Raw genomic sequence first — 12,277 nt, forward strand, 5'->3', positions numbered from 1 at the left:
ATATAAAAATCAACTTAAATTTAAAAAAACAACATTTACTAATAATATGTTGATTAATTACCAAGAGGCTTCTTAAGAAATCCATTCTCCTTGGACCACAGTTTAGGTGAGATGAATCGATCAGCAGACCTACATTTTTCCCTTTTACAAGGCCAAACATCTACAAAATAAAACAAAAGAATAACAATATAAAAGGAGCATAAGTAATATAAAAGTATGAAATAATATCAACGGATCTTAACATGTAATGAAGTTGTAAGGGCAATCTCTAGTCTCAAATATTTGTCTCCAATCTTCCTCCAACTCACATGTTCTATCGACAATGGTTCATTCATATCGGAGATCAGATGGCGGGCTTGCTCTGGTTCTTGCATGAAATCAGGCAGTTGCAGGACCAGCAAGCAGAGCTGCTGAAGATGGGTGCCATAACCACACCTACTGCACTCTCCTGTTTAATGCATAATTACAAAAAAAAAGTCCTTTTGCAGACCTGGCCAGCCTTTTTCTGTTACAGACTAAAGCCCTCTGCACACGGCCGTAGCCGTAATCACGGTCCATGATTACGAGCACGGACGGCCACAGACAGTCACCCACATTTGCGAGCCATGCTCCCATTATAAAGTATAGGAGCATGGTCCGTAAATTCAAAGAACAGGACATGTCCTATTTTTTGCGGATCCTTTCTACGGCCCGGACACATTCCTATAAATATATGGCAAGGTGTCCGTGGGCCATAGAAATGAATGGTGCAGTATTTTGATCCGCAATTACGGATATTACGGTCGTGTGCATGGGGCCTAAACAGTTCTAAACAAGTCCAAAACTTCACCCACCAATCTTGAAGACAAGGGCCCATGGTAATAAAAGGATTGAAAGAGAGCTGTGAATTGTGAAAATGGTGGGTGTACACAAGAGTGCCGGATGGGTTAGAAGTGTTTATTAAAAATAAAATAAAAACACATTAAAAAAGCTGAGTATGCGCTGTTTGACATTTATTGGCACAAAGTATCAAGTACACAGTTGCGATTGGATTATAGTTGACATTTGTTTGCTTTTAAAACAAACATTTGTCACTCTCATTACAGGGTGATTTGTGTATTACCTTCCTGCTTCCCTCCATCAACCAGTGAATTCTTTTATGGAAGTGATCAATAGACCTAAAACACAAAACAATATTATCATTGTATGTTATTCGTGTAGACACAAATAAATTGATAATAAATCAAATGTTGATTTCGAAGGTAGACATTGCCAATGCAGAAAGCTTGATCATGCCTGCGTTAATAAGATCTGAGTGCAAATGTTGTCTTGACAAGAGATACAATGAGCATCTTTATGCAAAGATATAGGCAGTAATCACTGCAGAAAACCTTATCTGAGCTTAAAGGGGTTTTCCAGAACCAATTAACTAATTTCTATTTCAGTGCACATATAAAAATAATGTGATTTGTAATATACTTAAGTTTTGATTTCATCTTCTAACACCCGATTCCAGCGCTGGTCACGTGATGCGTCTTCAGTAGCAAAATCCGTACTTCCGGCGCTAGCCCGTCCACAATCTGAGTTCCATTTTACGGCTTGCTCAATGTACGGGTACGTCATTCCTGACGTCACTGTACACTGAGGGAAGTGGTGGACCGGATACTCCCTTTCGTCTGATAGTTTCCGGTCTGCTTCTAGGGGAGAAAAACAACGCTAGTCTCTGAGCATGCGTGGTAAACACCGCTAGTCTCTGAGCATGCGTGGTAAACACTGCTAGTCTCTGAGCATGCGTGGTAAACACCGCTAGTCTCTGAGCATGCGTGGTAAACACTGCTAGTCTCTGAACATGCGTGGTAAACACCGCTAGTCTCTGATCATGCGTGGTAAACACCGCTAGTCTCTGAGCATGCGTGGTTTCCACACTAGCAGTGTTTACCACGCATGCCCACCGGAAACTATCAGAAGAAATTATATGATGTCAGGAGCCAGTTACTAGTAGCGCTCTGACAAGGACTCCGGCAATGGGGATTCCACAGACCCCGCTCTGGGGGAAGACCCTGACAACACTGTCCATATATGGACAGTGATATCAGGGGATTCCCCAGAGTCCCGGAGCAGAGCCTATACTAGCGCTCTGCACGGGACTCGGCTCTGGGAAAGCCCCTGGCAACACGGTCCATATATGGACAGTGATCTCAGGGGAGTCCCGGAGCAGAGCCTATACTAGTGCTCTGCCCGGGACTCCATCTCTGGGAAAGACACTGACAGCACTGTCCATATGTGGACAGTGATGTCAGGAGATTTCCCGGTGTCCCGCAGCAGAGCCTATACTAGCGCTCTGCTCTGCTCTGGGACTCCGGCTCTGGTGTCAAATGAAGTCTTTTTTTTACCATTATGTAAGAGAGTGTTGTTTGGTACAGCACTGATACGTTGCAGGTTTATCGTTAGCTCTCACTGATTTAATGAGAGCAGTAAAATGGCAATGGAGAATGTTTATAGCTGGGTGTAGTAGGCGTGAGGAGTCCCTGCTGCCGGCGCATTGCATGCTGGGACACAAGCAGTGCATGCCGGGAACTGTATGACCGAAAGAGCAAGACAACGAACACACAGAGGTAAACAAACCTCTCAATGTAAAGAAAGGAGAATAATGGGAACGATAATACAACAATAATATAGAACGATATTCTGGGGCCTTAATAGATAAATTCAGAAGCGTTGCAGTGATTAGAAAAAAAAAAGTATTGGAAAACCCCTTTAAGTAACAGCCAACCCAGAAAAGATTAATTATTTCAAGTCTCTTTCTTTTGCATTTATAGAACTTCTACAATTAACTTACTCCTGAATTTTCAGTTCGAATTCATTCACAATATCTGCAGTTAATTCAATTTGCTTGGAAGCATTTCTTGATGGTTTCCTTTAGATAAAAATAGATTAGTGATATTTAAGTATATTAACGTATAAAATTGCGAACATTGATCTGGTCATTAACTATAAATAACACCTTTAGTCACTAAATAGCTAAAGCAGTTTTATGTACATAAATCTTAATCACTGTATAAATGAAAAGTTCTACAACTTCCTAATATACTTTGTGTTTCAATTCCTCACCATTCTTAAGCGATTTATTTGGTGTCAGTGAATGAGAACACTCGTTTAAATTCAGAGGCAGCAAACCAGTATATACACCTAGTCCTGCTCTTAACTGAGAAGAGGATACAATTATATAAGGGTGAGTTCACACAAAGTGACTACAGTGGGTCTGCGATATGGCCGAACACTGCACCGACATGTGGTTTTAACACAAATCGGTTCTCAAATTGTTAATGGTTGCACAATTTTGCAGGTAAAACTGCTGTTTATCTGCAAAAGCACATGGCCAGTAACAATAAATTTGCAGTTTTACCGTATGTCATTTAAGCAATGCTATGTGAGCTAAAATTTAGCAGCTGCACAAATTCCTCAGGTAGTTTGCTACATTGTATTAGTTCTCCAGTCCAGGCTTAGCTTCTCAGCTGTGAGCAGGACTAGGTATGTATGGGTTTGCGGCCTATAACATAAAAGTGTTCTCATTCAGTGACAGCAACAAATATCTTGAAAATGGTGAGGAATTTAAACAAAGTATAATATAAAGTTGTAGAACCTTTCATTAAGGTTTCCTTCACAAACTCTATATTTAAAATATTACAGGGTTTTCTATGGCGTTTTTCATTTAGTGTAATTTTGTACTTGTTTTTTTTTTTTTGGTGCCACCCCCACAGCATGCTGTGTTTGTGAAAAAATGGCCACTGAACACAAAAATAAAATAAAAAACGCGGTAAGCAAAAACGCAGCGTATGTACCGCATTTTATACTTTACCATAGACTTTATGGTAACATCTGACTGCACAAACAACGCAAAACACAAAACGTGAATAAAAACACTATTAAAAACGCATAAAAATCTGTATGTGAAACCGGCCTTATATAGAGATCAAACTTTATTTAGATAAAACCGGAAAACCCCTTAAACCTATGACACAAAAGTTAATCCTAATAAAAACAAATGCTAAACAAAAAGCCCTGTCCTGATCAGGCACCCATATGTCGCCAACTGGGAAAGAGATGTTGGCTTCACTGCGAGGTCGCTGATGGAATTCTTCTTGGGATGTCGTATCACAAGGTTCTATTAATGTCACGACAATGGAAGCGGCATACAAAAGTTCTCACCTGCAGGTATCTAGGCCTAAACAGAATTTTGCATATCGTCCCAGGATTCCAGACAATTATTTCCGTGGCTGACTCAAAGGCAAAATGTGAACATGCCCAAAAGTGGTCCCTTTTTGGGTCAGGGTGTTTAATCTCATACAATCCCTCTTAATGAGCAGGTGGCATGTGATCCTTGGAAGGCATTATTACACCATCGACCCTCAAACGTAACATACTCCCAATATGAACTCTTTACCTATATAATATTGGCAGCAAAACAAAGCCATAGCACAGCCATGGAAAATCCCCATTTGATGCCGTTGAAGTCAGAATCGGCAACCTTATGGTTAAAGAACGATTACCACTGTTCTAACCGATACTACCACCCGCTTTGAAAAAAGACTAGGCGCTCTGGGTCTCAAATGCCCACCCTAATTTGAGACTAATGTCTTTATCTTATCCTTAGCGATTGGGTCTCCCTCTCCAAACGCTTATTCCCATCTCTCACCCCACCCCCTGTTTTTTCAGTATTTTTTCTCTCTGTCTCTTCTCTCTTTTTAAGACACACAGTATTACATACTTCACTCTTTTTCTCAACCACTCTGATAGTGTCTCTCGCGATTTAGGTTACCATGGTTCGACCTCTGTTGTTTGTATCTTATGTTATGTTTCACTGTGCTTTCTGCACCTCATTGCTAGAGGCGAATGACAATTTCATGATGCTTATTTCTCCCAAGCAATCATAAGTATTTTGTAAGCTGTATCAAACACATATGCAATTTCTAAGAATTGTCTTTTCATTTGTCCTTTCATTTTTACAACGTCGAGATATTGGAAATTGTCTACATTGTTGTTGTTTTTTTTAAACAAATAAAAAAACATGATAGAAAAAAACAATGCTAAAAATTTAGTGTTGACTCTTCTTAGGCTGTGTTCACATCACCGTCTGTGTTCCGTTGAGGGGTTCCGTCGGAAGCAGTCGACTGCGCTATTGGTTCCGTCAAGAACAACAGAACCCTGTCACAACGGTGACAGACGGAAACCATTAGCTAGGTTTCCGCCACCATGGAGTTCAATGGTGAGGGAAACTGAAGCTTAGGTTTCTGTTTGCCTTTCCGTTGAGGGGTTAACCCGACGGAACCCCTCAACGGAAGGGCAACGGTGATGTGAACATGCCCTTACAGTACGATTTCTATGCTACAGTTTGGAAAATTAAAAAGGCAGAATCCATATTTTTTCTTTGTAATACTGGTCATCAATCCTAATATAACTTGGCATGGATACTCATCTTCACACTCAGTCTATAGATAGTGAGCACTTGTTTTGTCGAATATCCAAAAACTTTAGGATCTCAAGATTCCACATTCCTGGGGTAAAACCTTGTGCACACGACTGCATTTTGGCCTGTAATAAATTGTGCAATACTGAGCCGTATCTCGCACTGTTAAATTCCCCCCACAAAAATATATAGTCTGAGGAGATACGGCATCTGAAGGAAGACTACGCTATTCCTCAAAGATAGCTACAGTAATATAAATGATACCACGCAGTATATGTTTCTTTATAAAATAGGAATCTATAAGTGACGTATGCCAGTGTATACATTGGGATATTTTACAGACTTCTGTCAGAGGTATACATGTGGCGATCCCCCTGTGTATACTCCAATGTGGGACTGTAACGTGATGTGAACACAGCCTAAGATGTTTGGGTTTGATTGGGTTGAGGAAATCTATACATAGAAACCATTATATACATCATATGACTCACATGACTATGTTCCCCAGTTTTAGAAGGTCTTGGATGGTGAGATGTCGGGAGTCTATACCATGATGGTGAACCCATTCTTCAGAGCATCGTGTATCATTCAGACCATTTTCTGTTGCTCCCAATCTCTGAAGATAAGTGTTAGTGGATATACAAAGAAGAAAAGCGGTCTTTAAATGAACGGTATGTACAGCAAATTATGTTTATATATAAAGAAAAAAAAAGAAAAAATGATAGATCATATTTTCTTGCTTTTAAAGGCATTGTGTGGGAATTAAAAAAAAAAATTAAAAAAAAATAGGCTAACAGCAGGAAATGTGATAAAATAAAAATTAACCTCTATTCACCTATTAAATGCCCCGTCACTTCGCCAATGCTCCGGTGGTCCCTGCCGGTCTTTGTTTACATTTGCTGTCAGCGATGACGTGCTGTACATCCAGATGATCGCCACAGCCAATCACTGACATCAGCGGGGATGCTTGCATGTACGGCAGAAGACTGCTGAGGGTAGTGAGTGGCTGCCGGGCATCACGTGGAGGAACGGCACGTCATTGCTGACAGGAAAGTAAACAAAGATTGGCGGGGACTAACTGAGCGTCGATGCTCGAGCAACGGGGGATTTAATAGATGAGTAACGATTATTATTTATTTTATCACATTTTCTGATGTTCACCTATTTTTTTAAACTACAATTTTTTTTTTTAACTTTGAATAGTTTTTCAATATGAGCTATACTACACTTATAACACTAGGTGGCACCATACGCTCTATTTCTGCCAGAGCTCATGTTTTATAGTCACAGCTGTTGGAGGTGCATGTCACACCTTTGTGATGTTAAACATGTCAAACAAGAAATTGCATTGTGGAACATGTAAAAAAAAATTGTGGGCATATATAGGAGGTAAGCGTCCAGTAGGGCAACGCCAGGTATTGTTATGTCACAGAATCTAAAAGAGCAATTTGTTAGTGTAATATACACCCTTCAGCCATAACATTAAAACCACTGCCTAATATTGCGTAGATCCCCCTTGTGTCACTAAAACAGCTCTGATCCGTCTAAACATGCACTCCACACGACTTCTGGAGGTGTCCTGTGGTATCTGGCACCAAGACTTCAGCAATAGATCCTTCAAGTCCTGTAAGTTGTGAGGAGGGGCATTCATGGATCGGACTAGTTTTTCCAGCACACGCTCGATCGGATTGAGATCTGGGGAATTTGGAGGCCAAGTCAACACATTGAACCCTTTGTCCTGCTCCTCAAACCATTCCTGAACAATTCTTGCAGTGTGGCAGGCACATTATCCTGCTGAAAGAGGCCACTGGAGTTAGGAAATACTGTTGCCATGAAGGGGCGCACGTGGTCTGCAACAATGTTTAGATAGGTGGTACGTGTCAAAGTAACATCCACATGAATGGCAGTACCAAAGGTTTCCTAGCAGGACATTGGCTAGAGCAGACATGGGCAAACTACGGCCCGCGGGCCACATACGGCCCGTTAGGCTTTTTAATCCGGCCCGCCGAACTTGTCCAAATTATAGTAAAAACCTCCTTTTTTTTCCCCTTTCCCTGCAATGCCCACGTTTTCCCAATAGATGGCGCACTCAAAACACATTGACCGTTGTTAATGTGGCGCGTATTTCTCTTTATTTCACTTTAATTTTCACTTCGTTTCACGTCACCATTAAGCCCTTCTGTGAAAATGAGCGGACCAAAGAGAAGGAAAGTGGACAGCGAATGCCGAGTGTTTAATAAGGAGTGGACAACAAAATACTTCTTCACTGAAGTCCGATCAACGGCTGTATGTCTGATATGCCAAGAAGATGTTGCGGTTTTCAAAGAGTACAATATCAGCCAGTATCTGCGAAATAGTATGTAAATGCCATATCTTGCATATTCCTTGAGACAAATTTATTAACTGATAAGGGCTATTTTTCACATTTGAAAGACAGTTAATAAATTGGGTTGTAGTGTTCTTACTGTGCTATGAGGTTTGCACACACTACATTTAATGCTTTAGTATATCCGGCCCAAACACTCCCTCCAAATGCTCCTGGCCCGGCCCCTCTGTCAAATTTTAGAACCCATTGTGGCCCGCGAGTCAAAAAGTTTGCCCACCCCTGGGCTAGAGCATCAAACTGCCGCCGCCGGCTTTGTGTCCTTTCCCTCGTGCATCCTGGTGTCATTTCATCCCCAGGTGAGCGACGCACACGGCTGTCCACATGATGTAAAAGAATACGTGATTCATCAGACCTGGCCACTTTCTTCCCTTGCTCCATCGTCCAGTTCTGATGTTCACTTGCCCATTGTGGGCACTTTCAGTACTGGAGAGGGGTCAGCATGGGCACTACGACTGGTCCGCAGCTGCGCAAACCCAAACGCAGCAAGCTGTGATGCAGTGTGTGTTCTGAGACCTTTCTATCATAGCCAAAATCGCTACCCACAATCATTAATGAGCCTTGGGCGCTCATGACCCTGTCGATGATTCACCGGTTGTCCTTCCTTTTGGGAAGGACACTGCATACCGGGAACATCCCACAAGACCTGTTATTTTGGAGATGCTCTGACTCAGTATTGGCCATTTTTCCTGCTTCCAACACATCAACTTCTAGAAGTGACTGTTCACTTGTTGCCTAAGGCCTTGTTCACATCTGCATCGGGCTTCCGTTCATGGGTTCCATTAGACCTTTCCGTCGGAGGAACCCATGAACGGAAAGGCAAACGGGAACCATAGCATCCGTTTGCATTACCATTGATTTGAATGGTAATGCTTCCGTTGCAAATGGTTTCCGTTTATCTCCCTTAGGTAACTTTTGTTTTTTTAGCGCAAATAGTGCAGTTGACTACGCTATTGTTTCCGCTAAAAAAACGGAAACATTACCATTGAAATCGATGGTAACGCAAACGGAAGCTATGGTTTCCGTTTGGCTTTCCGTTCATGGGTTCCTCCAACGGAAAGGTCGAACGGAACCCATGAAAGGAACCCGATGCAGATGTGAATGAGGCCTAATATAACCCACCCCTTGACACTTGACCTGTCAGTGTTTTAATGTAATCGCTGAATGGTGTATAAATATGATCTTTACAATCTGCATATCCTTCAAATTTTTCTCCCTAGATCAGTAGTTTACACATTACCAAAAAAAAAACAACAAAAAAAAAACACATTATTACTAGCAGGTCTCGTGTTGTCTTCTGTAAACCGTTGTCATTCTTCAAATTGTTGACATTCAAATCTTGCCAGGAGGGTCTCACTCTTATGGGAACAGGTGTCAAACCATCTTCTGGTTCTGGGCTTTAATATAACACAAAATCATAGGAATAGTTTATTGATCCGATCATGCAATTACATATGATATCACTTATAAGATAGACTATACACTTCGTACTGCAAACGCCAGCCATACATTAATGATACACAATATAATACAGCAGTATTCTCTGACCTGTGGTCCTCCAGCTTTCGCTAAACTACAGCTCCCAGCATGTTGAGCGTTGTAGTTTTTGCAACAGCTGGAGAGCCACAAGTTAGAGACCACTACAATACAATATAGTGCAGTAATTCAAGAATAGACGACTACCCTGCAGTGTTGCTGTTCCCATATTGATGTCACTAGTCGCTGTGCAAGAGAAAAGGGGTTGTCCTAACCAGCCGCACATTTTGTTATGAAAAAAAACTTACAAAACAATGAATAGCAGCAGAAGATACATGTTGTCATATAATGTAAAGGCTGAAGATCGGGGGAATGATCATTCCCAATCACCGCCCCGTGTAGAAGGGCCTAGCAATCAGTCGACAAACAAGCAAATGCTTGTTTGTTAGCTGATCCCATCTTTTACGCGGTATTAAAAATCATCGTTGTCGGCAGCACATCTCCTCCTTCAAACAGGAGACGTGCTGCCGACAATGATGCAAAATGTATGGGGACGAATGATCTCTTTCGTCCCCATACAGTTCAATAATAGCTCCATGTAAATGGAACTAAACGAGTTTATGTGCTACATCATCGATCGGCGCTCATTTACCGGCATATATCTGCCAGTGTAAAGGGGCTCTTTATAGCATAATATATTAAATGGCTCATAGAATCTGTGAGTAGATAACCAATATAAGTCGGAGTCCATGAGCAGGGTCCATCAGAAGTTCCAAGAGCAAAGGAACCGCCGCACTAGTTGAAGATCTCCATACCTTGGAACCAGTGTGAGAGGGATTCTTCCAGTGTGAGAGGGATTCTTCCAGTGTGAGAGGGATTCTTCCAGTGTGAGAGGGATTCTTCCAGTGTGAGAGGGATTCTTCCAGTGTGAGAGGGATTCTTCCAGTGTGAGAGGGATTCTTCCAGTGTGAGAGGGATTCTTCCAGTGTGAGAGGGATTCTTCCAGTGTGAGAGGGATTCTTCCAGAGTGAGAGGGATTCTTCCAGAGTGAGAGGGAAGCTATACTTGGCCATTGGAAGTACTCTAAGGCACTCCTGAAATGTCTGAGAATCTGATTTTCAGAAATCACCAACTAGGACTGAAGGGGTTGAGTTACTTTACCGATGGTCATGGTCCTGTTTCCAGCTCATGAACATTCGCCAATGTTAGGCTTCATGCACATTATGGCTTCATACAAGTTCCGAGTCGTACGGATCCAAACTTCTGCCCCATATAAACCTTTGGGCCCACACTGTACCTCTATATGCCTCTGCTTTTATACAGAGGAACATGGATGTTTTTACTCATGGATTCATACAGAATCTGTGAAGCAAAGAATCATGGCATCATCCATAGAATGCCAATACTGTACAGAGGCATTATACTGCAGTACATGGAGAGCATAGGGCACAGTAATACAGAACTGTAGTAGGAACTCTGTGTGATGTTGTACAGGAATAAAGGTAGAAAACCACTTTAAAATGTTTTGCGATGTTTGCAAACTGATGCATTTGATCATCTTTAAGATGCTATTCATAAGTATGCTGAGCGTTTTTCTAAACCTTTTATTTAAAAGAAAGTATAGAAATGTGACTTAATAATACTAAGCCATGCATCATAAACGTAATAATTGAACCGTCTTTCACAGATATCCATTACAGCTTCGCAGGACGCATTTAGACCTTTGGCTGCTGGAACATTAGTCAATGCTAAAGTGCATTAAAATCATTAGAGAAGCGCGGTTCTGTTTTGGATAATTGGTATAATAACAGCTCTGACCAGATCAAAGCAGAACACCTATAAAGAGTCCACACACTGGAAATGTTCAGCTCAATATTACAAATGTGATGGCTTAAATGCTCAACCCACCAGCATGGATGTGCTATGGTCGTATCGATCTCTGATCAATATATCAGCTGCACATTTCTTTCATGATGTAAAAATATCTTTGGGTCAGGATGTACTTGTCACTATACTTTGGGGATGGCACCTTTGTAAAGATGTATAAGGAAGGGCACTTTGCCACACGTGAAGAAAGAGCAGCCTGAGATTATAGTTAATATAATTAAATGACATTTATTATATTAATATAACTAAATTATATTAATTAAATCTATTAAAGTCACTGTAGGTAGAGATTATGTGCTTTAGTGGTGTCTGCCTGGGTGCTTTTGGGTACATTCACATGTTGCAGTTGAGGAGCAGTTAAAACCGCATCTGCAAAATGCTTTTTTTTTTTTACTGCGATTTGATGCAATTTTTTTGTTTACGTGTCAACGCCCCATTTGTTTTTTTTTTATGTAAATCAATAATACATTTGTCTAAATTGATTTGAGCCCAAAAAAAAGCAAACACAAATTTAACCAGAGTTTTGTTGCCGCAATAATAGAAAATCTGGCCATTGTGAGTCTTTATATCTATCTGTCCAAGACAGGGATTTATTATAGGGCCTCGAGTCTGAATAACATATTGCACATTGCAGGTTATACAAGTCCCTGGTGAAAGTAAAGAGAATAAATCTGCTATGTCCTCCCTTGTACGCTTTTATTTTTGCATGATGCCACAATTAAAGAAAGAATACGAAGCCAAACGGATGAGTGCCGTAATTTCACCCTTCTTACTGCATGTCGTTCTCAGACTGTGATTTTTTTCTTTGTGTTGAGCACCGCTCAAAGTATTTTGGCGAAGAGACTCCTGTTCCAATTTTTTGCACTTCATACCTGCTCCTTAATAAAAGGGATTGACGAGTAGTGCCAACTTCTTCCTACTGTGACTGATAAATGATAAAATACTTACTAAGAGGTTTTGAAGAACTGCTCATTCTCCAGAATAAGAGCCATGTTGTCTGTATGTAAATCCATTGGGTAATACCTGCAGCGAACAGGATAAAAACCGTGAATATGCCATGTGTCAGCGTCTGTCCCTAGGACTGT

At 41.1% G+C, this 12,277-nt stretch overlaps 1 protein-coding gene and 1 long non-coding RNA gene across 8 annotated transcripts in view; one reads left to right on the top strand and one right to left on the bottom strand.

The window, feature by feature from the left end:
- The window catches only part of LOC142655731 (uncharacterized), a 188,257-nt gene that overhangs the window by 150,916 nt on the left and 25,064 nt on the right, over positions 1-12,277 (top strand). For 2 of the 4 annotated variants that reach the window (XR_012849541.1, XR_012849544.1), the window contains 2 exons: positions 5,955-6,117; positions 11,827-12,254. This is a non-coding gene — a long non-coding RNA (uncharacterized LOC142655731). The other 2 variants (XR_012849542.1, XR_012849543.1) reach the window with 2 other exon arrangements.
- Positions 1-12,277, bottom strand: part of VWA3A (von Willebrand factor A domain containing 3A) — a 96,980-nt gene that overhangs the window by 77,621 nt on the left and 7,082 nt on the right. For all 4 annotated transcript variants that reach the window (XM_075830225.1, XM_075830222.1, XM_075830223.1 and 1 more), the window contains exons 2-7: positions 12,141-12,215; positions 9,106-9,226; positions 5,938-6,062; positions 2,819-2,896; positions 1,103-1,157; positions 62-160 (exon numbers count right to left, since the gene is read on the bottom strand). In XM_075830225.1, coding sequence (XP_075686340.1) covers positions 62-160; positions 1,103-1,157; positions 2,819-2,896; positions 5,938-6,062; positions 9,106-9,226; positions 12,141-12,205 — 543 coding nt within the window. In that variant the 5' untranslated portion in view covers positions 12,206-12,215. The remainder of the gene's footprint in view (positions 1-61; positions 161-1,102; positions 1,158-2,818; positions 2,897-5,937; positions 6,063-9,105; positions 9,227-12,140; positions 12,216-12,277) is intronic.

Source organism: Rhinoderma darwinii, chromosome 6 (assembly GCF_050947455.1).
Source record: "Rhinoderma darwinii isolate aRhiDar2 chromosome 6, aRhiDar2.hap1, whole genome shotgun sequence".
In the NCBI taxonomy this organism is placed as follows: Eukaryota; Metazoa; Chordata; class Amphibia; order Anura; family Rhinodermatidae; genus Rhinoderma; species Rhinoderma darwinii.